The sequence below is a fragment of the Indicator indicator genome, chromosome 12 (assembly GCF_027791375.1).
Source record: "Indicator indicator isolate 239-I01 chromosome 12, UM_Iind_1.1, whole genome shotgun sequence".
NCBI lineage: Eukaryota > Metazoa > Chordata > Aves > Piciformes > Indicatoridae > Indicator > Indicator indicator.
In genome coordinates this window covers 12493308-12519506 of record NC_072021.1, presented here as the reverse complement: position 1 = coordinate 12519506, position 26199 = coordinate 12493308, and the positions used below count along the sequence as shown (strand labels likewise).

Sequence of the window (26199 nt, the reverse complement as noted above, 5' to 3'; positions counted from 1 at the left end):
CACTCCATAGTAAGCATTCAGCAGTGAAAACTCTAAAATACTTGATTACATGAAGTAATTTTAACTAATCATGTAGTTCAGAGAGCTTTTTTGTTTTATCTGTGTCTGAGTCTCACCTGATCCATGGCTGATCGGCTCTCTAACCAGCTGGAAACTATTTAGAGTTGTTTTTCATCCCCAGAGTGAGTTTTGGTTTGTGCCTTCAGCCAGCTGAACCAGCTCTTGGAGACATCAGAGCTGGTGGGGTGGAAAGTGGGAATTCACAGCCAGAACCAGCACTACCTGGTTTTGACACATTGAAGATAAGAAAATTAAAATATATGCCTACTGTGCCTAAAGTGTTACTACTGTCTCCTGCAATCAAAAGGACACTTCTAAGTCCAGTTTTAAAATCTCTTTGCGGGAGTGCTAGTTTGGATCTTCTTGTTGAATAGAATCCAGCCAGGTCATTTGTTTAGCTTTGTCAAAAGACCTGCTCCTTGTTCATGGGAAGGATGACAGGACAGCCCATTGACTAGAACTAAACTTTATTTTTGTGATGTTTTCTGTGAAACCTGTACCTGTGCCCACATACATATTTTTTTTCTGAAACGCCAATGTGAATTTTCTGGTAGGAGAAACCCACTGGGTGGATGATGACTGTGAAGAGATAAAGACTCCTGAATGTCCTGCAGGGTAAGTGTTTTGTACCAAACTACAAAGCCAACTGCAGCAAGGCCAATGGTTTCCACCTCTGCCCTGGACTTCCAAACTCCACATTCCTGTGCTGTCCCTGTCACACAGGCTGAATGGCAGTGGGTTGGATACTTTCCAGTGCTTCACCATTTGTACATTTAGGCTGATAATATTGCAATGCGTTTGCCTTAGAGTTTCTGGATGAATAGTGCACTGTATGATATGTGAGCTTGAACTCCTGGTGTTTGATCACTTGATCAAAGACAGATTTCCCTGCTTCACTTGCACACATAGGGAAGGTAACCACACTTCCTTGAAGTCAGTGGAAAGGATTAGGGTTTTCTGATTTCAGTAAAACTGAGATTGAACCATGAGAGAACACAGTTCAGGATTATTTTTTTTTTAGTCAAAATTTGTACTTTTCCTGTTATTTTCCTGGATGAAAGGATTTCCAAATTGCAATGGGGCACAGGCTTGATTTACTGAGGTATTTGAGCACATGAACAACCCTGAGAAAGTAAGCACTTTTGAAATCAGTTAGCTCACTATTATCCTTAAAAGTAAGCATCTGCTCAGGTGCTGTGCTGCGTTGCACTCAGTCTGTGCTATTAGAAGGATGGTTTGGAGGAGATAGGAGCCCCTGCTTGTCCTAGGGATAGTGATGGCTGTGTATACCTGCAGCAAGTAACTAACATCAAAAGCCCAGCTGTGTCTGTCCAGGACACACATCTGTCTTCTTAGGATAGATGCTACTCCCAGGAGCAGTAGTAAATAAATGTAATAAAGTAAAATGAGGTACTATCATCTTTGTTATGTGAGAATGAGCTCTGCCTCACAGAGCTCACTTAAAATGCCACATGGACTTTTGTTTGTGAAGAGAGAAGACCAGCTATCATGAGGTAGGGTTTTTAACTACAGATTATATGCTAGTGTGGGTACTCATGAACGCTATTTTTTTTTTTTTTTCATCAGTAAGGACTTGCACTTTTGAGTCATGTGCTTTTAGCTGCCCAGGGAAGATATCTTTTATGCTGGAGCTCAGCCCTCTTACTGACTGTGAGTGAACATTGGATGTTAGTAGTGTAAAGATTATTGGTTTGTGTTCATCTGTTAAGTAAAGAAAATAATTATAGACATGTAGCATATACAGTAACTGTACTTCAGATTCTTTGGAGTTTCAGTGAGCAAGTGGAAAAAGGAAAAAAAAAAAGCTGCTTTACATTCCCACTGCTTTTACTTTTAGCTTTGTTCGTCCTCCTTTGATTATCTTCTCTGTTGATGGTTTCCGTGCATCATATATGAAGAAAGGAAGTAAGGTGATGCCCAATATTGAAAAACTGAGTGAGTACATCTGTTTTCTTACAATAAATGAAAGACAGTCTCTTGCTGCCCAGTTGGTTTCATTCTTTGTTGAACAACAGAAGTCAGTGTGGAACTGGTGAGTAGAAGAGCTGCACCAAATGCAGAGCTACTCCACCTGAAAGCCTAACAAAGGTTAAGTCTTTTTTTCCACAAAAGGAAAATGACAGAAGTCTCCTTTGGCTTAGGTAGCATTAACTGGTTGCTTGAAAGCACACAGCAGTGTAGGGAGACAGTTGCTGCTTTGGGGAATGTTGCTCAGAACCAGTGACATTCAGGTGGTTTTGTCAAGAAGAAATGCATCTTTAGTACTGATAGGTATCCTGCACTCTTGAAGGCTAGTTAGGAAGTGCCCATGAAATTCTCCACTTGATCCAGGCATGTGAATATGTGATAACTGGCTGGGGACATGCCCTAGTGATGAGCAGCCCTGTACTCACCTTCAGACAAGCAGGCATCTACCTGTGGAGTACAAGATTCAATGCATATTTGATCATCTCAGTGTGGCAGTTTGTGTGTATGCCCACACCCTTTAAACGTGTGGTGGTGGTGTGATGGTTTTTGTTGTGTTTTGGGTTTTATTTTTTTTTTTTAATCCTGTCTGTGTTGAGCCTCCTGTTTGTGTAGCCATTTATGGCTGGACTTGATTATCTTAAAGGTCTTCTCTAACCTAAATGATTCTATGATCAGAAGCCTGTGGCCAAAGCCCATTGTGAAACTGCAGCTTTAGTTTTTGTTACTTAAAATTATCCTGTGCTTTCTCATGTTATTTTACTTATCAAGGTACTTCTAATGACTCTGGACTCTGGAAGGAGGCTAGTTCAGAAAGGAGAACAGTCTAAGGAGACGTACCTGGTTCTGCAGTTCTCTGGCTGCATAGTTTATTGTGAAGTACAAAGAGTGCATAAGTGGATTTACTCCTGTCCCATGGGAAAACCTGCCAGTTTAAAGCAGCAGAATGTTCATTTAAATTGGTTAAAATTTAAGCAGTTTCTGCAGCATTTAGAGTCAAGGCAAATGACTTTCTTTGTTTTTATTTTTCCTGTCTGAGAGCTTCACTTCCTAATGTTTGTGTTCACTATTGGTTTTTCAGGATCTTGTGGAACACATTCTCCTTACATGAGACCTGTCTACCCTACAAAAACCTTCCCCAACTTGTACACCCTTGCTACTGTAAGTTTCTGGGAAGGATTTTTGGTAATAAAAGTGTTGCACTCCAGTAGAAACATAGGTTGTGGGAAGTGTTTAGGGTGTGTGTGTTTTGTTGTTGTTGTTTTTTTTTTTTTTTTCAAGAGAACAACCTCATAGTCAATTTATGTATTTTCTTCAGTGTTTTGAATTTCTGAGATAAATTACGCCATTACAGCTTCTCTGTGCTTTCTTATGTCTACTTTCACAGTTATTTGTGCTGCTGTGTAATTACAGGTCACACTTTTTCTAGGGGGAATAAAACCACCCCTGCCCAGAATACAACCAGCAGTTGTTCCTTCATTGGAGTAGCTGAACTCATTGGGGCTAACTTAGCAGCTGCTTAGTGTGTCTGGATGCTGTGTTGGCCCTGCAGTAAAACAAACCATCACCTCTGCACTCCAGTGGCATGGCTGGTGGCCAGGCTCTCCCCACCCTGGCATGCAGATGCTCCTGTGTGATAGTGATAATGCTCTCAAAGTTGGGCTAAGGTGCTCCTTATTGGCAGCTGTGTTCTGCCCCCACCCCCTTCCCTTTTTTCCTGTAGCCTCTGTAAAAATGTTAAATGGGAAAAGAGGGAACGGAGAAGCACAGTAGCTGCGGCTGAGAGAGTGCTAAGAAAAAGGGACAAAAACAGAAGCTTCTTAAATTGCCTTTACTGCTGGACAAATTGTGATGTAAAGCCATGGCTTTGGTTGACTTGCCCTATTTTTTTTTCTTGGAAAAAAACCTCTTATCTCATAGAGGCTCTGCTGAAGATAAAACACAGAATGGAAACGCTAAGTGTTACTCTTGCAACAGGAGAATGAATTACTGTTTCCAGAAAGGCCAATTCATGAAGAGGAACTGAAAGTTCAAATCAATCTTCTTTTCATAAATTTTTGCTTACTTTAGGTGGCCTCAAACTAAAATTTAGCCAGTGTGAAAATATCTTAAAGTATTGAGTGACAGGAGTCTTCATGCTTTTTAGCACAATTCAGTCATCTCCTGCTGTGTTCATTACTGCAGCCAGTTTTAATGAGCTTATCTTAAAGTTAAAACCTTCTCTGGTGTGCAGTTACAAAGATAACCTATTTTAAAATTATTTAGTGGTATCTGCAGATAGCTATGAAGAACTGAATTTGTGGGCACTGGGATTTTACTAATTGATTTACTTCTGCACAAAGGGACTTTATCCTGAATCACATGGAATCGTTGGCAATTCGATGTATGACCCAGTGTTTGATGCCAGCTTCAGCCTTCGAGGGCGAGAGAAATTCAATCACAGATGGTGGGGAGGTCAACCAGTAAGTTTCATATTCCCCCCTTCTTTCCCTCCTCCCTCTCTTCTCCTCCCCCTGTGCTGTGGAACATAGCCAATAATAATAATAAAAAAAAAAAGGCATCTGTGAACAATTTGTACCTAATTTCCCGCACCCCCTGCCCTGGCTGGCCCTGTGTCTATCAATTGAATGTTACATTTTGAGTTGGAATTTGCTTTTCAGAATAATAAAGCCATTGATTATGGAAAGGTGCTTGTGTTGATAAGTATAAATTAGATGTGGCTAGGAAAAAAAAGCCTCATTTTAGTCAACAGTTTAACCCTGTATTTTCTTTTCTGTGGCATAATGTTTCCTTTTCATTATGGGTTTCATCCTAGTAATATTCTTGTGGCTGTTTCAGTATTAATGTTCTGTCAACACAGCATGGCACAACTTCATAATTATTATTTGTTATGTCCACAAGTGATCGCTGTTACCTGACTTGCTGCAGAGGCTGTAGACATCTGTGAATTAATTTCTGCCTTGAGGAGAGCAGCAGTGGCTGAAGTAGATCCTCTTTCTCAGATTAGTGTTGGACTCTGGTTTCTCCAGGTCTGAATTCTAGGCAAGGAAATGGCCTCCTGTGTTACTCCAACTAGCAAGGTCCCCTTGCTTCCGCTACCCCTATTATTGCATGCTGTGGTCAGTTGCTTTGCCGACAAAAGCGGTCTTAAATTAAACTAATAAGTTTTATGTGCAAGCAAAGGTGCATGCACATTTCATTGCACTGGTTGTTTAGTTTACAAGCATTCTGAGCAGTCTGACTGGTTAACCCCACAAAAATTGAGGTGATAGAGTTGGGGAAATCGGAAGGGGTTTGGGAACACAATAATCTGTCATTGCTGTTTGCTGAAGGGATCAGTGTCATCCCCTAAATCTCTTAAAATGGAAACATCCCTAGAGACTGCAGGAAGTTACTCAGATGGTTTTAGGTTTAGCAAGTGTGTGTGTTACTTGTCTGCATGTGGTTTTAGTCTGCAACAAATGCAAGACAAGATAATTTCGTGCTTCAGGCAGATGTGTCTGGCTGTAGCTGAGCCACAGTGAGGCATTTGTGCTCTTGTAAAATTTGTGAGTGTAATCGTGAGTGTAGTCACTCCCTTGCCCAGCTATGACCTGGGTTAGCTTTTAACACAGGTTACAGGGAGAGGTGAGACTGAGGAATGTGTCTAGCTATTATCTTCCTAGATGTAAGCAAAGAAGCAGGATCAAAACTAGGAGCAGTGAAAAGGCAGCAGTAGCTAACACTTTCCTCCATCTCAGCTACAGCCACCACCACCCAGATAACAAAGTGTGCCTGCTGCAGTCATAGACAATATTGTGGCTTAACTGCAATGTGACAACTTGTTAAGCCAACATTAGGCATTGCAAATTTAATTGTGCATCTTACCTTGATCACAATTAGGTAAGAGTTTGTGGGGAGCTAGCTGTTGTTATTGTACAAATGTCTGTTTTTAAACTATGCTTCTGAAGTGCAATGTAAGCCTATGAATACTTTATCACCTGCTGAGTTGAGTGCAGAACATTACTAATTCCCACACCCACCATTGGAAAAGCCTGTGCTGCCTCAGAGAAGTAAATTTTGTTTCTGGGTTGTAAATAAGGGTCGAGAAAAATGTCAGCTGAGAAGAGTTCAAGGAAGTTACACAACAGTGGATGACCATATGCTGGATGAAATCCTCAGAGGCTAGGGGGAGTGTTGTATACACAAAGAAGGATGATAAAATAAACCAGCTGATCTGCTGAAGTGTTAAAAAGGAAAAACACACAAACAACATCATACACTGGAAATGTCTTTGTAAAATTGGGAAACAAATACCTACAGGAAGGGCTATAACTCTACTTATTATGTAAGTTTAACAATCCTGATAGAGTGGGCATCGTAGCTAGGTTAATGAGGTGATATGTAATATGTGATATAAATGATACTCTCTCTGAAAATGAGAAAATTGTACATTCAATAACAGAATTGCCAATTTTTATAAGAAAAAATTATCTCCATATACATAGAGATTAGATGCAGTCCATTTCTGTCTCCTTTTTAGAATTGTTGCTAAAAATTGCATTGACATGCTGCCAGAACAGCTGGCTATTGAGAGACAGGACAGTAGAATGAGGGGAGGTGGAAGGGAAGTCTGGTCTGCATATCACAGAAATCTAGTCTGTCACATTGCAGATTCATCTGCTTCTTTTTAGAACTTGGGTCTCAAGTTGGAGTGCTCAAACCACTGCAGCATGGTATTTGGTTTGCACAGAATTGGAGATTACTGTTTGTTTTCTACCCAAGAAGTTTCTGGAACCCCCAGCATCATATTAAAACTGTCTACAAGAGAATATAATTTAATTTTGATAATTTCTGAAATAACTTTTTCTCCTGGAAACTGGCTTATTGTATGTGGTGCTGTTAAAATGAGAGGATTTGGCATTGTCTGTTTTTCTTCTTTTTAATTACTTGTTCTAATACTCAGCATCTTGCTGGAAAACAGGCAGATTAGTATGGACATCAGTGGAATTTGGCAGATGAGTAGCTGAATGTTCTACACCAGGAATTAAGAGATATTAATTTTAATAGCATTAGGGAAAGAAGAAAGGGAGACAGGGTAGTTGACAGTGTTTTGAGCTGGTTGTGGGACTTCCTGAAATCCAGTCTCTGATTTAGCACACAACATTGATTTATTGCGTAGCCTTAAAACCACCTTGTAGTCAAAACAAGTGTTTGACAGGAAACAGCTGCAAAACTCCTCCTTGTATTGCTACAGCATCTCACAGAAATGGTGAGCATCAGCACCCGTGCTCCCAAGGGAGAAACTATTTTTCACGATACGGAGACTTTGTTTTCATCCCAAGTAATTTTAAGCACTTTAAGCAAAGGCCAGCTGCCTTTTGTCTTATGTTAAGCAGTAGTTTTCCATATCTTGGTTTGCTGTAATGAGCTTAAGCTGACACTATAGACAATACATTGCCTTTTTTCTAGTCGTCTTTCATGATCCTTAGAAATAATCCATTGGCCTCCCCAAGGTCAGAAGACAACAGTTGTAAAACTGCCAGCCTGTGGTTAATAGGGACAGTGAGGCTCCTTCAGAAATTTAACCTAGCTTGGGCTGGAGTTTGGATCCAAGAATGTTTCTCTTCTCAGAAATGTATTAATTTTAAAAGTAATTAATTTTTTTAGGGCACCTTGCATGAAGCTTCATTTTCACTGTTAGCCTTGTAAAGAAGACACAGCACTCAAAAAGGACCCAGCTTGAGATGCTGAGATAATCCTTTAAAAGGGTCATGACATTCCTGGATAAATGACAACATGTCATGAAGCTATCTTTACAGTTTGCAAACTGCCTGTAGACACTACCCATCATCACTACACATCTTAACTGGATATTCCTGCTATTATCTAAATTCCATATTCTATATGGATCTTTGGGATAAATCAGTTTTGTTCTCCAGTTTACTGGAATCTTGTTGATTTTTGACTACCTAGTGATTACAGAAAGAACTTCTTTTCATTCGCTTGCCTAGTCAGTCTGAGCATTGGCAGGATAGATACTTCTGAGGAGCCCAGGCTCTGCAGAAAGCTGTCATCTGCCTTTTTGTCCTGAACACTTTTTGCAATCACTTCATAGATTGATGGAGGAAGCAGAAGAAGGCATGTCTGTTACTGTCTTTTTATAAGTATTTCTTTTGCTTGTTCTGGAGCTATGAAAAAGCAACAGAGCTCTTTGAGCATGTCTAATTATTTAACAGACTTCTTGTACCAAAAGTTTTCTGCCTGGGCAAGAAGGCAATATTTGCTTGTCAAGGCTGTGATATCACAGAATTGTCAGGGTTGGAAGGGACCTCAAGCATGGTACAGTTCCTACCCCTCTGCTGTGGGCAGGGACACCTCACACTAGATCAGGTTGCTCAGAGCCACATCCAGCCTGGCCTTAAAAACTTCCAGGCATGGGGCTTCTACCATCTCTCTGGTCAACCAGTTTCAGTGTCTCACCTCCCTCATGGTGAAGAACTACTTCCTCACATCCAATCTACCCCTTTCTAATTTTGCTCTATTCCCCCTAGTCCTGTCACTACCTGACATCCTACAAAGTCCATCTCCAGCTTTCTTGTAGGCCCCCTTCAGATACTGGAAGGCCACAATAAGTTCTCCTTGGAGCCTTCTCTCCTCCAGACTGAATAGCCCCAACTACATAATTTGTGTCTTGTTGAAGGGTAAGGAGTGTGGAAGGGGCTACTTCACTTTTAACCTTGTTGCAAGGACAAATTGCAAATGCTGCAGGAATGTGATCTTTCCCACCACTGGTATTAATTCTGCATGCTTGCACCAATCTTGTACCTGTTTCTTTACCTGAGAAATGCTGATTTCCTCTTTCCCACCTTTGCCTCTGTATGGAAGTGATTTCCCATTCATGCATTCCCAGCTGCTGGCTGCAGTGGGTGTATATGCTTCCTCTGCTCTTGACACGAATCTCCTTCCCTGGTTGGCGAGCGGGAGCATGTTTGTGCAATTTGGCAGAAGGATCCAACTTCAGAGCTGTCCCTCCCATTAGCCCTGATCTGAGATGTGCTGCTGCTGGTCCTTCCTTAAGTGCAACAAGGTAGCCTTTTATGGGATCATAATTATACATGGAAGTTTAAAAGTAGGGAGTTTCTTCACTGTCTGTGTGGCTTTTCAAAGACAGTTCAGCAGCCAAATTGATTAACTCTGTATGTAGTATCTGTGTGCAAATGTCTCTAGCACCAGAACATAGGCCTTTAATGTTCCCTATGGCATTGCCTCCTAAACTATTATCCTGTCTCTTTTTATCCATAAATAAAGGGGAAGAAGGATATAAAAGTGACAGTGATTTAACTTACGGTGTACATTTCATCTGAAAAAGCGTCTATATTATTTCTGGAGACATTTGCCAGTGTACCAGGATTGAGTTTTTGGGTCCATACAAGTCTTTTTGCATTGGAAAAGTTAGGCATTCTTTAATTCCTGTGGCATTGTATGAAGACAGAGTGGTTAGTCTCTGATTTTATCTTAATTTTTGATTCAGCAAATCAGCTGAAGCAATGGTTGCAATACAATAAAGGCTTGTCCCATATGCAAACCAGGGGTGCACATCTAACATAGTTTAACTACTGGCTATAAAATTCTAACATACTAACAGTTGAAAACCTACTTACCTATGCCAAATAAATTACATAAGATCACAAATGGTACTGGCCTTGCAATGCCTAGCAGCAAACTTTATGATAAGAGACCTGTACAGATGTGATCAGCCATGGAGCATATGTCATAGAACCATAGAATGAGTCAGGGTTGGAAGGGACCTCAAGGATCATCTAGTTCCAGTCCCCCTGCCATGGCCAGGAACACCTCACGCTAGATCAGGCTGGCCAGAGCCTCATCCAGCCTGGCCTTAAACACCTCCAGGGATGGGGCCTCAACCACCTCCCTGGACAACCCATTCCAGGCTCTCACCACTCTCATGGTGAAGAATGCATTGCATTTCCATGCTGAGTACTGGAACATCTAGAATTAATTTTAAGACTGTGACTCTAGCCAGCAGAGGAAAGGGAACAATAAGCCCTACTCCCTTCTACTACTAATTGTTTTGTATGGACAAGGTTGAGAGGGCATCAGCTAAATCTTTTTCTGTCCTACACTGACTGACCGCCTACTCACGTTAGTCTGCAAGACTGGTCACTTAAGAGTGTGCAACAAGAAGCAAAGTCCATTTTCTTGCCTTACTCCTGGTTCAGAAAGGTGTTCACACTGTCATCACGTGGTATTCATGAAGCTCACTCTGTGCTTGACAGGATTGAAAAACAGCTACCACCTTCTTGCAGGCATGCTGGGTACTTTGGCAATGTATGTGAGGCTTATTTATTAATCTGTTCAGGATGTCTACTGTCACTTGGCCAGAGAGAGACTGTCTTTTGCCACATGTTTAAAATCATTACCTAAAATAGGTCATGGGTGATTTTAGCAGTGCTAACAGTCAGGAGCAGCAGAGGACAGCCTCAGTTGCTGACGGTGGAACTTGACTGCTCTGTCAACCAGGCAGGCTGGACCACTTGGACCTGTGCAAGCCAAAGTGCTAGAAAGTCAAACTGGAGTTAGCAGATGGTAAACTGCAAATACTAAATTCCCTGGACTCAGTTTGTTGGTGCCTTCCCAAAGATATCTGCAAAATATTTAAACTTTGCTGGAACGCAAACATGTTCAAAGAAAAATAAATCTCTGTAGAAACAATGGTTTTCCAAGTACACCAAGACCAAAGAGCATAACAGCAGTGGAGCTGACACTCCTCATGCTGAATTTGTATTTGACCTCATTTCTCTGCCATGACAGAGTTCCACTCCAGCTATAAATCTACAAAGAAAAATGTAATTGCTTTAAATGTGGGCCCTTTTTCACCTGGGAAGCCCATGAACCACTGAAGAACATGGAGTAGCTCCTGCCTTAGTTAGAGCTCCTGCCTGGACCCTGCATCTATACCCTGTGCTGATTTATATGACACAAATGAGCTTGTGGATGCATCCTTGCATTGCAGTCACACCTCTGCTGCGTATGGGCTCAGTGACACGATTAGTGGATTGATTGTAGGCACGCTTCCTCATACCTGCATGTTTCTGTCCTGTTCTTTCAGAGCTAATATTCTATGAGCACTTGAAAGCAATATCTCTGTTATTCAACAATTCAAAGCCAAATTCCAATATAAATTCAAGGACTCTTTTTCTTTTTTTTTGATGAGTTACTTTGCTGCCTCATCATCTTCTCATTGTCATCATGCTTGGAGGATTCCCTGTTTGGTAGCACGTTGAACACAGATTAATATAAACCAGCTCTGAAATAAGACCCTTAAGGAGAAGCTCCTGAAAACAGAGTAGAATGGAATGCATATGTGTGGACATTCTGCTCCTTACTCTTGTTGTATTTATTCAGTAAACCACAATTTCTGCAGAGTTACTATGGATATATTCTTCCCTGAAAAAAGAGGATACATTACCAAGAAGTTAGAATACAAGACTAACAAATGATGTCTCATAGCTGTGATTCTAATTTAACTGGGATGAGTCCAGTAAGCTTTGGAAGAGCAGAAAAGGAGAGATAAGGGCACTGGAAAGGCAAAGATGGATGACTTTCTCATAACTAACATTACAGTACCCAAATTTAACTGCTGCCTTAGTGTGCAAATGATCTTTCATCAGCCTGTGCTAAATTTATTTCAGTGAAGACTGATAGATGAATAATTTAGGCATAACATTTGAATAATGCATGCCCAGGTGACAGTTTATAAGTGTCTGTTGGAGGGTAGAGGGCCCCTGAATGTGTTGTCAAAAAGTATATTTAAAGTAAAAAGTATATTTAAAGTAAACCAAAGATTTTGCAATTATTAGGTAAGGGAACTATGCTTTGACTTAATTGTTCATTAAATAGATAAATTCCAGTATGTGTAAATAGTGGGATAAATAATTCAGTTGTGTACATAATGCTGTCCTTTAATTACCACTTTTGAAATGAGTTTTGAGATAATTTGGGTAGTTCAAGAGAAATTCAGTTCTATAGGGCTACATAAACTCATATTTTTTAGTTTCCTTGATTGTGGACCTTTATGATATTTGGTTATTTTCATTCCCCTGTCTTGTGTATCTATATTAAAAAAAAAATAGAAAAGGGAGAATGAGTGAAGGGAGAGAGAGAAAAAAAAAATAATGAGGATAACCATGGGTGTGATATGGTTTTCATTAGAGGAAGATCAAGCCAACCAAGGCTACTTTTGTTCAAGCAGGAATAGAGGGAATATCATGAATCTTTGTAGAGAAGCTGGAAGAGAAAGCACTGATAACCTGTTTTCAAAGCATGAGGAGAATACCCTAACCCCAGAGAAGCTGGCAGGTGTAAACTAAACAAATACAAAAATACACTCAGGCAGTCTGTGGCTGTGTTGTGGAACTTTGTGCTGCAAACTGATTTATAAGCATAAGAGGAAAAAAAAAAAAGATTTGAAAAATTCGTAGAGATTGCTTCCACCATTTCCACCAATTACCACTTCAGGTGATCTCAAAAAGTTCTTAAACACTTATAGAGGAAGGTGTCCCTCCCTGCTTTCTTTGTGTCCCTGCTCATCTGTGCCCATTTTTTGTGTACTCTTTTTCTAACACATCTTTTGTTGAAGGCTCCTAGTGGTAGAATATGGAAAAAGAAAGACATTTATGCAGACACTGATTAGTGTTAAGCCACGTTCTTTCATAACTGATTATCCTCCAAAAGTTGAACAATACAAGGCTCAGGTGAGTAATGGTTGGTTTTTGGAAAGTAAATGGGATACTGGAGAAATTCCTGAGCAGGAATTTTAATACTTTGCATTAAAACAGATTTAGGGGTGAAAGTCTACAGCACAGTGACTAGTCCAATTCTACAGAATTCATTTAGGTTTGTCACTCCACGTGTTCAAATTGGGGATGTAAGCTGAAAATTGCAATTTTCACTTCTAGGCTCAGAGGGGAAGAACGTGTCTCGAAAACGTTTTCTTTTGACTAGAGAGGGTCATTAAAGATCTGAACACCTTATAATCCTCTTACATTTTCCTCATTAGATTTGGATTACTGCAGCCAAGCAAGGAGTGAAAGCTGGCACATTCTTCTGGTCTGTGTAAGTGTCCTTTTTTTTTTTTTTTTTTTTTTTTGAGATTTGTGATAATAATTCAGAATTAATTTGTTCCAAGTGATTAAGTTGTTTTCCTTACTCTAAGCATTTGGTAGCCTGGAGACCGCACCTGTAACTCTCCCTTGTTTCGTATGTGCAATGTTTTGCCTCCTTAGTATTGCTAGTGATTTTCCTAGTCCTCTAAGAGTCTGTGGAAGGCTCTTATTGTCTTCTTGTGTTATCTGACATTAACAGCCTAACTGACTCAAGAGTCTGACTCATTCGTTTTACAATCCCGGCTGACATATCAGTGACACATCCAATTTCCCTTTCCAAAAAAGACAGCCTTGACGACCTTTGCTCTTTATTCTTTTGTTTAATGGTTCCAAATCATTTTCCCTTATCCCAGCTGAGACATCTTGCTAACTGAGAAAGAATTATTTTTATAATTTCTGAGTTCTGTAGAATTTGTGTGCATCGATCTCTCGGTCATTGTAGTGTCAGTGTTGCAGGACTAAAGATCCTGAGCTAACTGTCAAGGCTGAAGTACTAAGGGCTTTTGCCTCTTTTTTTTGTGATTGCACCAGGAATAATAATTTTTTCTGTTCTCTCTTTTTTTGGTGATTGCACCAGGAATAACCATTTTTTCTACCCTACTCTCTTTTTTTTTTTGGTGATTGCACCAGGAATAATAATTTTTTCTGTTCTCTTTGTTTTGGTGATTGCACCAGGAATAATAATTTTTTCTACTCTACTCTCTTTTTTTTGGTGATTGCACCAGGAAGAACCATTTTTCTACTCTACTCTCTTTTTTTTTGGTGATTGCACCAGGAAGAACCATTTTTCTACTCTACTCTCTTCTTTTTTGGTGATTGCACCAGGAATAAACATTTTTTCTACTCTAAATATCATACAGCTTATGGAGGGAATAATATGAAATAATGTACAATGAATAATGTACAATGCTGTTGATAGGCTTAGGCTTGAAAGATATCTGATAAAGCCCCAGCCCACTGCTCTATAAAACAAAGAAATTAATGTGATTCCTAAGCTCTACAGCTGCATCGTTACCGTAAACACCCTGCCCAATGCATGCTTGGGGATATAAAATATTATGGAATGTTGCCAAGGATATCTTATATGAATGGCAATAGTTAGAGACTGAGACAGCCACTTTATGTATGAATGAAACATACATGCCTTAAAGCTGCATTATTTAATTTGGGATATGATGTTTTGGGGCAGAATTTTCAGCAAACTACTTTAGGAAAACAGAAATGTTAAAAATTCTTAATTGAAATAATGGAATTTTTTCCCCCTGTTGTACAATTAATAAAAAATGAAAATTGGACAATAGCCAAGATTATAATTCCGTTTTGCCTTCTTTGCAAATTTTAGCATGAATTCTTATTTTTATAGTTGTTTTACTACCAAAAGTTTTCTGCATAGTCGGAGACTAAGGACCGCTGTTGTTCTACAAGACATTCATAAGGCATTATTTTATAATGGCTGTTGTTCTACAAGGCACTCAAAGCTAACTTATTTCATAATGGCTGCTGGTATCTCTATTTCTCTGTCAGACATTTCTAGAGAGTGCTGAATTCAGTTCAGCATGGTGAATCCAAGATGATTGTATTTGATTCCTGCCTTAGGATTCTGCTGTTGAAAGCTCTGGAATCTGAACTAATTATGCTATGGTATTAGAACAACTGACCTGTAGAGCTTTCCTGAGATGAGATATTTGGAACTTTAACAGCTGTTTATAAGGTTAGTCATTTTCATGGCGTGAACTTGGCCTCAGAAGCCAAGTAAGTCTCAGGATGCAAGCAGTGAAATAGGATGTGTCTGGTCTGCAGAGTGAGAAGCTGTCAACGTTGTACAAGCCACTGTGGTGATAACCTGGTGTTTCAGGTGGCTCTGTTTTGGTTTACACCAGCCTAGTCCTCAGCTTGGTTACAATTCAGTCAATAGGAACTTTGCCAGTATCTTCAAGGCTACCAGGCTAAACCTGACATGAGCAATCTAATGTTTTTTTTTCTCATGCCAGCTATCCAATGGCAGCAGTGTTGTGTGTAAAAAAGGTTCATCAGGGTTAAAATTCTCAGAATGGATCTTCATTTACTCCTGTTTAGAACAGTTATATTTACTATTTTGAGTCCTGAGTCCAGTTACAAACTTTTAATCATCTTTCTTTTGGAGTATGTGGACATGCAGGACATCTGAAGTGACTCTGTTTGTAAAATAAGAGCTAGTGCCAAGCAAGAAAGAAGATACAGCATCCTAAAAGCAAATGATATTGTTGTGATTGATTTTTAACTATGTTAGAATCAGTTCATAGCAAGGCTTTGTTGATACTTCTTGTGTTCTATGATAATAAAGTATATTTTTCTGTTTTTTGGTCCAGTGTCATCCCCCATGAGCGCAGAATATTAACAATACTGCAGTGGCTAACCCTTCCAGACAATGAAAGGTAATTCACTTACTGCTCTCTGTCTGTTGCACATTATCACCAGTTTGAGGATGTGCTTAGAGTTTGCGTTCAGGTTTTATTGTTGGTGTTTTCGTTTTTAATCTCTGCTTTTAACCATCAGCATTTTGATTCTTCTCCATAAATGTATGGTATGACTTTGCTTCCTATCCAAAAAATATTTAGTTTCATGGATTAACTTGGATTGTTCTTATCCTACTGAGTCTAATGCGGTTTAACAACCTCACAGGCAATGCAAGCTGCAGAACTGGACCTTGAGGACTGAGAAAATGTTAAGACTTTAATTATGAGTATTTTGTGGTACACAAGTTCCCACATGCTGCTGGCTGCAATGCTCAGGCGAGCTGCTGTTTTGATCTCTCCTGCAAGACTTAGAGCATGTGTCCTCAGATGGTACCCCATGTGCCTCCCTGCATGTGTTCTTGGAATTAATAAAACTGTAGAACAACTAATTGCTTAATCACATCATGGAAACATATGACTGAGAAACAGTTCTTTTTCCATAAAGCCAGCTCTCATTGGTTGACTTGATTTGGCTTGACCTTGCAGGTCTGGGGGCTTTTTTGTTGTTGTCAAAGGAAAGCTGTCCTGAACAAGACCTTTCTTTCTTTCTCTTTCTTTCAGGCCTTATGTTTATGCTTTCTACTCTGAGCAACCAGATGCTGCTGGCCATAGATATGGTCCTTTCAACTCAGAGGTTAGTGCAGATTTTCTTCTGCAGAAAAAGCACATGTCTCAAATACATTTTTGAATTATTCCCACTGCTCAGGAGTAACAATTTTTTAGTAACTTTTTATTTCACTCATTTGTACAGTATGCTTCCCCTCTGCCAGAGAAAGCAAAGTTATTGTCTAACGGATTTATCATGTGAGAGTCACTTCTGAGAGAAGGAACTGCCTGTGCCTTTTGGGAGGTTATTTCTCTGTGTGATATGATAATGCAAATGGAAAGATTTATCTGGCAAGGACAGAAGTATATTTGAGTTCAACAGAATAATTTCTGTCTGCCAGTTTATCCTTCTTAAAAGTAATAAAAACATAATACATAAAATACCAAAGAAAAATGCAGAGAAGAAAAACCTTTCTCTAGAGCTGACAGCCTGCAGTAGCTGAAGGAATTCCAATCTGTCATGAACCGTAAAAAGCTGCTATTTCCATTTTCACATAGGCCCTGCAGGGGTTCTGAAAGCTTGGCCAGTACTGTTCCCACAGGACCCCACTGTTGAGTTTGGAAAAAGTTTTGAAGTACTGTGAGGTATTTTAAGGAAAAATTCTGTGCAAAAAGCCTACTGTGGTTTAACCCTTTTGAGCTTTGGATATCTGACTGGGTCTAAGGAGTACTGCTTCTCTGCTTCTTGCATCTAGGTTGCAAGAACTTAAAAGACTATGCACTTGTCTGGGATTTGTGGGGAGGTAAAAGAAAATTCTGCACCTGAATATCCTATTGCTTTGGGAGCTGAGATCTGGCACCCCCAGTGATCTCTGACATCTGGCAAAGCTCTCCTAGTTTCAGTGCAAATGTCCGCCTGCCATCAGGAGAATTTTGTACATGCCTTTTAAAGAGTAAACAAATGTTTGCAAACCTTCAAAATACGGAAGTGTTTCAGATACTTCCCTTTTGTAGGTACTACAAATCTTCTCGAGCAGCCAAGTGAACATCAGCAGTTTCTTGTTTAGGATACATTTGATAGCTGCTCTTTACTGGAGAAGAGAACAAAGAGAAGCAGTATTCATATTTTTTTAATATGTTTGAGTTATTTAGGCTCTTTAAATAAGTTTGAGGCAGTTACAAACTTCTTTGTCAGCAACACCCCATCTGTAGCAGTTTAAGCCACAGTCTGAGAGCAGTGGATATGAGGAATTATTCCAAACCAGCACTGCAACACCATACTGGACAGGAAGAAGTAATCCTTTTTCTGGCTAAGCAGTGGTTAAAATCTGCCAACACTGTTGCTAAATTGACAGGCATTCATATGTCCCCATATTGTTATTTGGCTGAGAACAGGAGAAATGTCTGACTCAGTCAAGCAAGGTATTGGTAATTAGAGCTCTCTGATTCAAAGAGGTGCTTTACAGTTCCTCTTATTGAATTGTTAAGAGCAATATGTGTGGGTTAGGACTGACAACTCTAATTTTATTTTTCTGTAGACAGCCACCTCCTTCTGAACAGAGTTGTGGGGTTCTTTCCATGGATTTAAAGGAGAATACGAAATGATGGAATTTAATTTGTTCTTTAAATGGTGGTCTTTAACAAGCCAGTTTGGCATCCAATGTGGTAATCTAGTTTCAGGTTAAATATAAGTATCTAAAAAGTGAAGTGCAATTGTATCATTATAGGAAAAGTCATTATAAAAGCAAAAAAGCCCCAAAGGCTCTTATTTTGGGGGATTCATATGAATGGTTGCCTGAAGATTTACCCCCAGTTGCAAGGCAGTACTTAGGCTCTTAATAAGTATGAATCAATAGCTTATGAAAGTTTTACAAATTGATTTATGCTGTTTGTGTTAAACACAAGAAGAGCATGAAATTGATTTTTAGCAAATTGAGAACAGACAAGTTAGCAGATGGGGATGTGTTGGCTTTCAGTTCAAACAGCAGATAGAACTTTAAATAAATGAATACAGCTGTGTGAGTGTACAGATGCTGGGATTTGCTATGGGCCTGGCTTTAGGAGAGAAAAGCTAAGAACTATTGGGTTTTTTTTTGGGGGGTGACACTGTTTTCAATATAATTCTTAGTACCTATGCAGTTTCCATAAACCAGCTATAAAGAGAGTGGGTTCTCAAAGGGATCCCTTTCAACTGATTCCCTGGTACTGAGAGCATGACCTACCCATGAAATCATTCTTTTCTGGCGTACAGCTGGCAACAGATAGAGGTTTGGAGTAGTACTGACCATTTAATTTTTCTTCGTGCAAGGGCAGATCAGCCAGACAATAGTGTTTGAAAGCAAACTCTCCACAATTCTGTGTTGTATTTAAAATGGGCTTCTTATTTCTTCTTTCAGAAAGTGAAGAAGCTATTTGAAATGTGAGGAGTTTTCTTGCTGCATTTAGTAGGTTGAGGAATAGTTTTATACCTTGAAAATGCCCAAATCTGACAGATGTCTGTTAGAGAAAACTGAATGTTTGCTAGAAATTGTTATACCAAACAATGTTCAAAATGTATTTTAAATGTATGTTCTTAAAGGTCTAATGGCATCCATTACTGATAATTTTCAGTTTCCAGATTTCAAAAGATGGCACTCACAGCCTCACGGGACATGCACAACAGCTGATGCACAGAATGTCTTAAAAGCTAGAAATAAAAGGACTTAGATGCATTTAAGCTTTATTGGTGAATTGCCAGTGTCGTTGAAAATAGATGGAACACAGGTTATGGCCACTGAGCACTAGTGTAACTTTGCATGTCTTCTAACATTATGAATTTCAGTGTAAATGAGTTGGGATCTAGGTTTTGGGGTTTTCTTCTTGGGTTTTGTTTGTTCATTTCACTTTAGGTTTTAGGTTTTAATGTGAGACATGAGTGAATTTCTTAGGAAGTATTCCAGTGATTCCATTAGATTTCCAGGAGTAGTTATGGGATTTATCAAATATGTGCTTGCTCTTGATTTTACTTCTGCATTTTTTATTTTTTTCCCCCCCTCTGTGCTTCTGCAGTTGAACTCCGGTAGGTTGGTCCATCTGGGTCAAGAAGCAGAGCTTTGGCTGGCTAGTTACCCTTGTGATGTTACAGTTCCCTTCTGTAAGTGGGGAGGGATTCATTTCCCTCCTCCATAACTCTATTCTGACTCTTCTCAAGCAAGACTAAGATCTGGCTGGTTAATAAGAACTTGGCTTTTTTTTTTTTTTTTTTTTTCCCTTTTTTTATCTCCTAGCTAACTTAAAAAAAAAAAGAAAAAAATTCTAGAACTGTACTACAGTAAGAGCTCTAAAACACATCAAAACCTGGCACTGCTAAGCCATTCCTGCTGCTCCTCTAACATGCTGTCTTGGGACGGCCATTTTCAGTATCCAGACCTTGGGTCTCCTGCGCTCGTGTGTTTCTGGCATTGTAGAGCTTTGTCTGAGCTGATTCAGAGACAGTAAAATGAGAATCCTTCCTTTTCCTGCTGCTCCTCTCATCAGGACTGCACAAAGCTTGAAGCATTTTAAAAACAGAAAACTTTGGTGCTGCTTTATTAAAATGCCTTTCTGGAGAGAGACGAATGAGACTGGACTAGAATCTCCTTTCCAGCTGCTTGCCTTGGAAGCAATGAAACAGCATGGCAGATGGTAACATCCCCTTCCTTCCCTTCCCTGTTTACATAGCTCTGTAACTGAACCAGCTGTGGGAAGCTGCCTGAGTACATAGAGGTTAAATAGCATCATAAATCTCCAACTCTCCTCAAGCCCATTCAGCATATTCCCTTCTAGACAACACATCATGTGCTGCCCAGTAGGCATCATCTCTCAGCGCTTCACAAGTGATCCTGAGCAGTGCCAAGAGCCTGTGACTTGTGGTAGAGTCAGTGAGAGTGGTACAGTTTAAAATTATGAGCAAGCTGATTAATGGAATAGTATTTTTTTTCCAGTTATATCTTACATTTTTTCCCCTTCTATCCTGGATATTTGTGCATTTATGAACAATAACATTACTCAATAAGATGCTGCAGTGACAGTGCTAGGAAATCAAATTCTCCAATTGCCCACACAGCTGGCAAAAAGGCAGGTAGCAAGGTAGCCCTGCACAGCTGATGTGAAGAGTAGAAGCTCTGTGCTGAGTCACACTTTCATAGCTTTGACCTGCAGTCCCCTGCTGGTGATTTCAGTGGGGTTTGTGGCCTGGCACACCATGGTGGCACCTGCTAATGCTACTGATGATGGGTATGTGGTGTCACTGATTCTGCCCAGCATTAGGTGTGGGAAACCTTGGAAGAAAACCATTTGGACTGGACAGGCTCTAGTACTCGAACTGTCATCCAAGTGATAAGTTGTGATTCTACCATCAGTCTACCCTAGATACTCATTAAATTGTATGCAATTAAATGTACTTAAATTGAAATTAAGGTTACTTTTTGATAACATTAATGGATTACTATTTGATCATCAAACCTCCCCAGATGATTATATATTTTGAAAACCAGAAGTCCAGCCTGTCTTCTGAAGAACCAATTTAATTTGCTTTTACACTCTCTGCTCTCGTAGCTGCTGTTCTGCTTTCAGTACAATTCGGTGGATTCATCCTTAAAATAGACAAATCCCAAATTATCCAAAAGCCTAAATTTTTGAAAAAGGCCACAGCTTTATGCTTCAGGATTATTTGGCACAAGTAGCTTTACTATCTTATGTGGGTTGAGACAGGCTTTTTTTCTGAGTCCAGACATCTCTCCCCGCCAGTACAGGAGAGTAGTTATGGCTCCTCTCTTACTACGACTAAGACACCTAAGAGAAAGCTTCCTCCTAAGAGGAGACAGGAAAGACCAGTTGCAGCTCCAAAGAAAAGAAGAAGAAAAGTACATAGAGTGGATCAATATTCTGCGGAGGCTCGTCGGAAGAAAGTAAGTTTGCTATGTTCCAAAATGTTATGATGGCAGTGCTGCTTTGTAGGCACTGCTCTAGCTTTGCTTTCCTCAACTTGGGAGTTTGCTCCATGCTTCAGGTTGGGATTTTGCAGACAAAACTTCTATGAATGTACTGAAGGACCCAAAGGAAAGCAGCCAAACCAGACCAAGTCTTTTGGGAGCTATGTTTTTTCTTGTTTCAGACTCTTTTTTTGTGTTAGGGAAACTTGTCTTTATAATAAAGCTCTTTATAAGTGCAGCCATCGGCTAAAGGCCATGTCAAGTAAATCCCTGGTGCTGCTAACTCATCCGAGCTATTGCAAATTCTGCAATAGGTTGTAGCTTCTTTTACACCCCAGCCAGGTGATTTATTTGCAATTCTACACCTAGTCATCACGGTTTTGGAAAAGTCCTGAGAATGTGGCTCGTAAAATCGAAAAGGAAAATAACTTCTAAAAAAAAATTATTTCAAACACTATATTTTTTTTTATAGCCAGTTTCTGACTGTGGGAGGTAGAGGATTCTCAGGATTACCTGATTTCTGAATATTTTACTTGCACCAGAATTGGTACATAAGTATGTTTTCACAAGGAAAAGGGCAAATGTAAATTGCTTTGTTAGGAAAAGCTGCAAATAGAGGAAAGTGGAATTCCTTAGTGTGCTGTCTTCTTCCTTCTGGCACTAGCACACACACTGGGAAAGGTTACAGGCCACTTCAGTTATATCTTCATTCTAAAATTTTAACTGAATAACTCTTCAAATAAACTACTAAAATATTTCTCCTATAAGCTTTAAACAAAAGCCTTGACACTTTACTATATCCAAAAAGGGGCTATGCATACTTTCCTCAAGAGCTTTTTTTTTCTGGGGGTGGTTTTGGACTTGTGTGATTCAAGTTAAAATGGCTATTTTGAGACCAGTTCTGTAAGTGTAAAGTCATGGTAGACAGAGACACGCAAATGATCAGGTATAAGAAAAGAGGAATTTTCCAGAGAATTTTTAACAGTGATTTGCCAGAGAGGAGAACTGATAACTGCTGTGGATGGCAGTGCTATTACTCTTTAATTTGCCAATCTAAATGATACCCTTCTGGCCTATAGCAGATAGTTAATAACATTCTGACTGATGTGAGCATGTGTGACTCCATTTTTACTCCCTTTTTCTTTCTTTCTGTGCTGAAAAAGTATCCCACGCTCACTCCTAAAGAACTCTTCCTGTTAAGTCAACTGTGACAATTTATCACTATTATTTGACCCCCCTCCCGGGGAAAAAATCCTGATGTTTTTACTTCCATCATATCTACAAGTTAATCTTTTGGTGCTGTTTGAGAGCAGTGGAATATAGTACAGGCTGGATCCTACCATTTTTATTTTAATAGGATAAAGTGAAATTCTTTCTTCTTTTTCATCAAACTCATTCTAAAGGAAACCTGAGGAGACAATCCAGTTGTGGTCTCTATATCTCAGATCATGGGATCTGATACAGAATCACAGAATATATTTGGAAGAGACCTTCAAGATCATCCAGTCCAACCTTTGACCCAGGACTGAAGGGTCAAAACTAAACCGCATCCATGAGTTCCAGTCCACACACCGTAGTACCAACTCTATTGTAACACTGTTTTAGAGATCCATATATCCTGAAATGTAAAATGTTTCTGTTCAGCCTTCAAAGTCTTGATACCAATATTAGGTAAAGAAAAGTATATGTAAGAGTTTTAAGTTTTTAATTTTTTTACCAATAACTCTTTGGAAGTTGCATTTGGGAAAGAACACAAGCTGTAAGAGCAGCATGTCCACACAAAAAAGCCCTCACTTGAATATTCCACCTACAGCCAGCCTTGGACTGCAAAGACTTGAGCATTATATAGAATAATAAAAGAGAGCTGAATTTTAAAATTGAAGAGAGACAACAAAATAAGGTGAAGAAATAGTCATGAGGGCCTAAGAGCTGCTTTGAACAGTCAAGTAGTGAAAACTGCAAAGCTGAAGGGATTTTTTTTTTTTTGGTGGTTTTCTGTGTGGGATTTGTATTCTTTTAAACCCAGGATTTTTCATTTCTATTGACCTTCTTACAGGTTTGTAACGTCTCTGCATGTTTACAGATTGAATTGATGAAGAGGGTAGCTAAACCAAATTGCCATCACTCATGAATCCTTGATATCTCTGCAAATAACTCTTGACTTTTTTTCTGTTTTTTTTTTTCTTCTTTCTTTTTTTTTAATAAGAAGCCTTAAGTCTGCTGACAGAAGCAAACATTAATGGGAAATCCATCTGGATTTCCAGCTTCCTTGAATAAGCTTTGGATTCTGAGTAAAAGTTGTACTTTCTTATATGAGTGATTTTATACATAGAGAGTTTCACAAAAATGAAATTCCCATTTGTCAAAGAAATTCTTTGGTTTTGAGAGTGGAGGAATGCTGAAACCAATGTTTTTTTTCTAAATTAAAAATGTTTCAAAGATTTAATTAAATAGTCTACTTAGGCTTTCCTGAATTAAAATACTTCACAATTTCACAGCTTGCCTGAACCCCTTCTATATGTTGCAGAAACTGTTCTTCCTGTTCTCCACCATGATTCCATCTCTCATGAGCTGTTTCTCTGGGTATTTATAGTGCCACATGGGGATGACATTTCCTACCTCCTCTTACAACCTATCAGACTCTTTCAACATCTATTCCTTAGTGGGTCAAGCAGAGGGAGAATTTCTGAGCCCTCTCTTTCTGGGTCACACTAATATGATGTTTATTTTTTTCTTCTCAGAAAATTCTGCCCAAACCTAGTTTTATCTCATCCAAAAATTTGTTAGCATTTTGTTTGTCACTGGGAGCATGTTTTGTTGTAGATACTTGGGCCAGCCAAATCAAACAGACATGTGAGGAGGAAGTTGGCATATAGTGACAAGAAATGTTTTCTTCTCAAAGCAGAACAAAATCTGTGTCCTCTGCTTAAAAGCTTTCTTTAAAATGTTTCCCTTCTCTGTGTCATCTGGTAAAAAACGTTGCATTTTCTTATAGCTGAAAACACAATCCTGTGAAGGTATCTTCGTGTTTTCTGTTTAGTTGCTTTCTGACAAGGAAACTTGCATGCAGAAATCACAGTACTGTACCCATGTCTTCTGGGGCCTGTCGACAGTTTTGCCAAAACTGCCATTTGAGGTGTTGGAAACTCTTGGCTTTGAAGTTGAAGAATGCTTCCTCTGAGCCCCATGTGCTGCTCACATGACTTGCGTGTTGTCATCCTAGCATCAGATGTCCTTTGAAGTCAATTTCATTAAGTGATTTGGCATATGAATCCTAAACCCAAAGCTTAATTTTGTGTTAATGTTTTGACTAAACCAACCACATAAAATAGCCTTTTAAAAGGACTGCTGTTTATCTATAAGAAACAAATTAACCCCAGTGTCACATCCATTTTTCTAACACACATGCTTTGTTTTGCCAAGTGTACTTGTATCCATGGGATGCCTAGCATGAACCATAAAGATCTTCTGCTGTCTTGTGTCAACATCTCAGCAGGGCTTTCTCATGATGAATTAATAATGTGGATAGAGAAAAGGAAAACTACAATAATTGTAGGTGTAACAGCTCAGCCAAGGCTTTGCCTCTTGACCTAGATGGGTTATCCTATCAGAGTTTTGCCACAGGACCTCCATTGGTAAAGGAAGTGAGAACACTGCAATGACAGAATTCACCTTTTCCCTTTCTGCATATTTATACAGATGATGGTGAATCCCCTGAGAGAGATTGACAAGACAGTAGGACAGCTAATGGATGGACTGAAACAGTTGAAATTACATCGATGTGTCAATGTCATCTTCGTTGGTGATCATGGTAAAATAAACAATATTCTTTATCAGGAGGTGGGGGTTGGTCTCTTCTCCCAGGCAACCAGCAGCAGAACGAGGGGACACAGTCTCAAGTTGTGCCAGGGGAGGTATAGGCTGGATGTTAGGAGGAAGTTCTTCACAGAGAGGGTGATTGCCCATTGGAATGGGCTGCCCAGGAGGTGGTGGAGTCGCCGTCCCTGGAGATGTTCAAGAGAGGACTGGATGAGGCACTTAGTGCCATGGTCTAGTTGATTGGATAGGGCTGGGTGATAGGTTGCACTGGATGATCTTGGAGGTCTCTTCCAACCTGGTTGATTCTATGATTCTATATAAATGCTTGAGCAATGTAGATGTGCATATAATAGGTGGCTTAAATGAAAATTCCATTCAAGAGATTTTTGTGATGATTTTTTTCTGTCAGCTTAAATCCCCCAAACCAGCCCAGCTGGTGTAGAGTAGCCACTCATAACACCTGTTAATTGTCATTGGAGGACATCTCTTTCACAACAGTAGCCTGGGTATCTACATCCTCACTTAAAGCTTTTCAAAGCTTGATGCGGTTTGTAGGACATCCAAGAGCAGCTTCCTTTCATGTACTAGAAGGCTATAATGTGCCTAGAGTAATTGTTCTGACAGTTTTTATAGAAGGAAAATACGCAGTAGCACTGATCTCCTCTTTGTGAAGAAAGGAGTAGGACTTTAGAGTGACATATTTCTTTGTCAATTAGTGAGACAAGTTATCCTACTGGGAGAAAGACTGGAATATCTGTATGGGACTGTGGCCAGTTTGGATGGAAAATGCCATCAAATTAATGGAGAAAAGCTGCAAAGATAGTTCAGGTTCAGGTGGAAAGTCACCCAAAAGCAGCTACTATTTGATGGGTCTTATTCTTTCAGATATCAGATGAAGGTTGACAATAGAGGAAATCATAAATACTAGCGAAGACAAAAAGAAAAAGGTTTTATTAAAGAAAAATGTGACCATGTTTGAGATAAACCTGTTTCTGCATTATTTTTTAGTGATGCTGCCAAAGTTCCTGTTCTGTTTAGAACTTTGTTTATGACAGTCTTATAAGAACTGCCACGTTAGCAATAAAATGGCACATGAGTCCTTTTTGGCTGTGGGAAGAGAAGGGTAAGGGGCAGGAAGGATTTCCAGGGGAGGCAATTTGGTGCTGAGAACTG

The 26199-nt window shown here is 39.5% G+C and overlaps 1 protein-coding gene across 1 annotated transcript in view; it reads left to right on the top strand.

The window, feature by feature from the left end:
• Window positions 1-26199, top strand: part of ENPP2 (ectonucleotide pyrophosphatase/phosphodiesterase 2) — a 67972-nt gene that overhangs the window by 22581 nt on the left and 19192 nt on the right. Inside the window, exons 5-12 of the mRNA XM_054385317.1 lie at window positions 615-675; window positions 1919-2016; window positions 3128-3207; window positions 4389-4508; window positions 13109-13164; window positions 15563-15628; window positions 16271-16343; window positions 24907-25018. Of these exons, the coding sequence (XP_054241292.1) occupies window positions 615-675; window positions 1919-2016; window positions 3128-3207; window positions 4389-4508; window positions 13109-13164; window positions 15563-15628; window positions 16271-16343; window positions 24907-25018 (666 nt within the window). The remainder of the gene's footprint in view (window positions 1-614; window positions 676-1918; window positions 2017-3127; window positions 3208-4388; window positions 4509-13108; window positions 13165-15562; window positions 15629-16270; window positions 16344-24906; window positions 25019-26199) is intronic.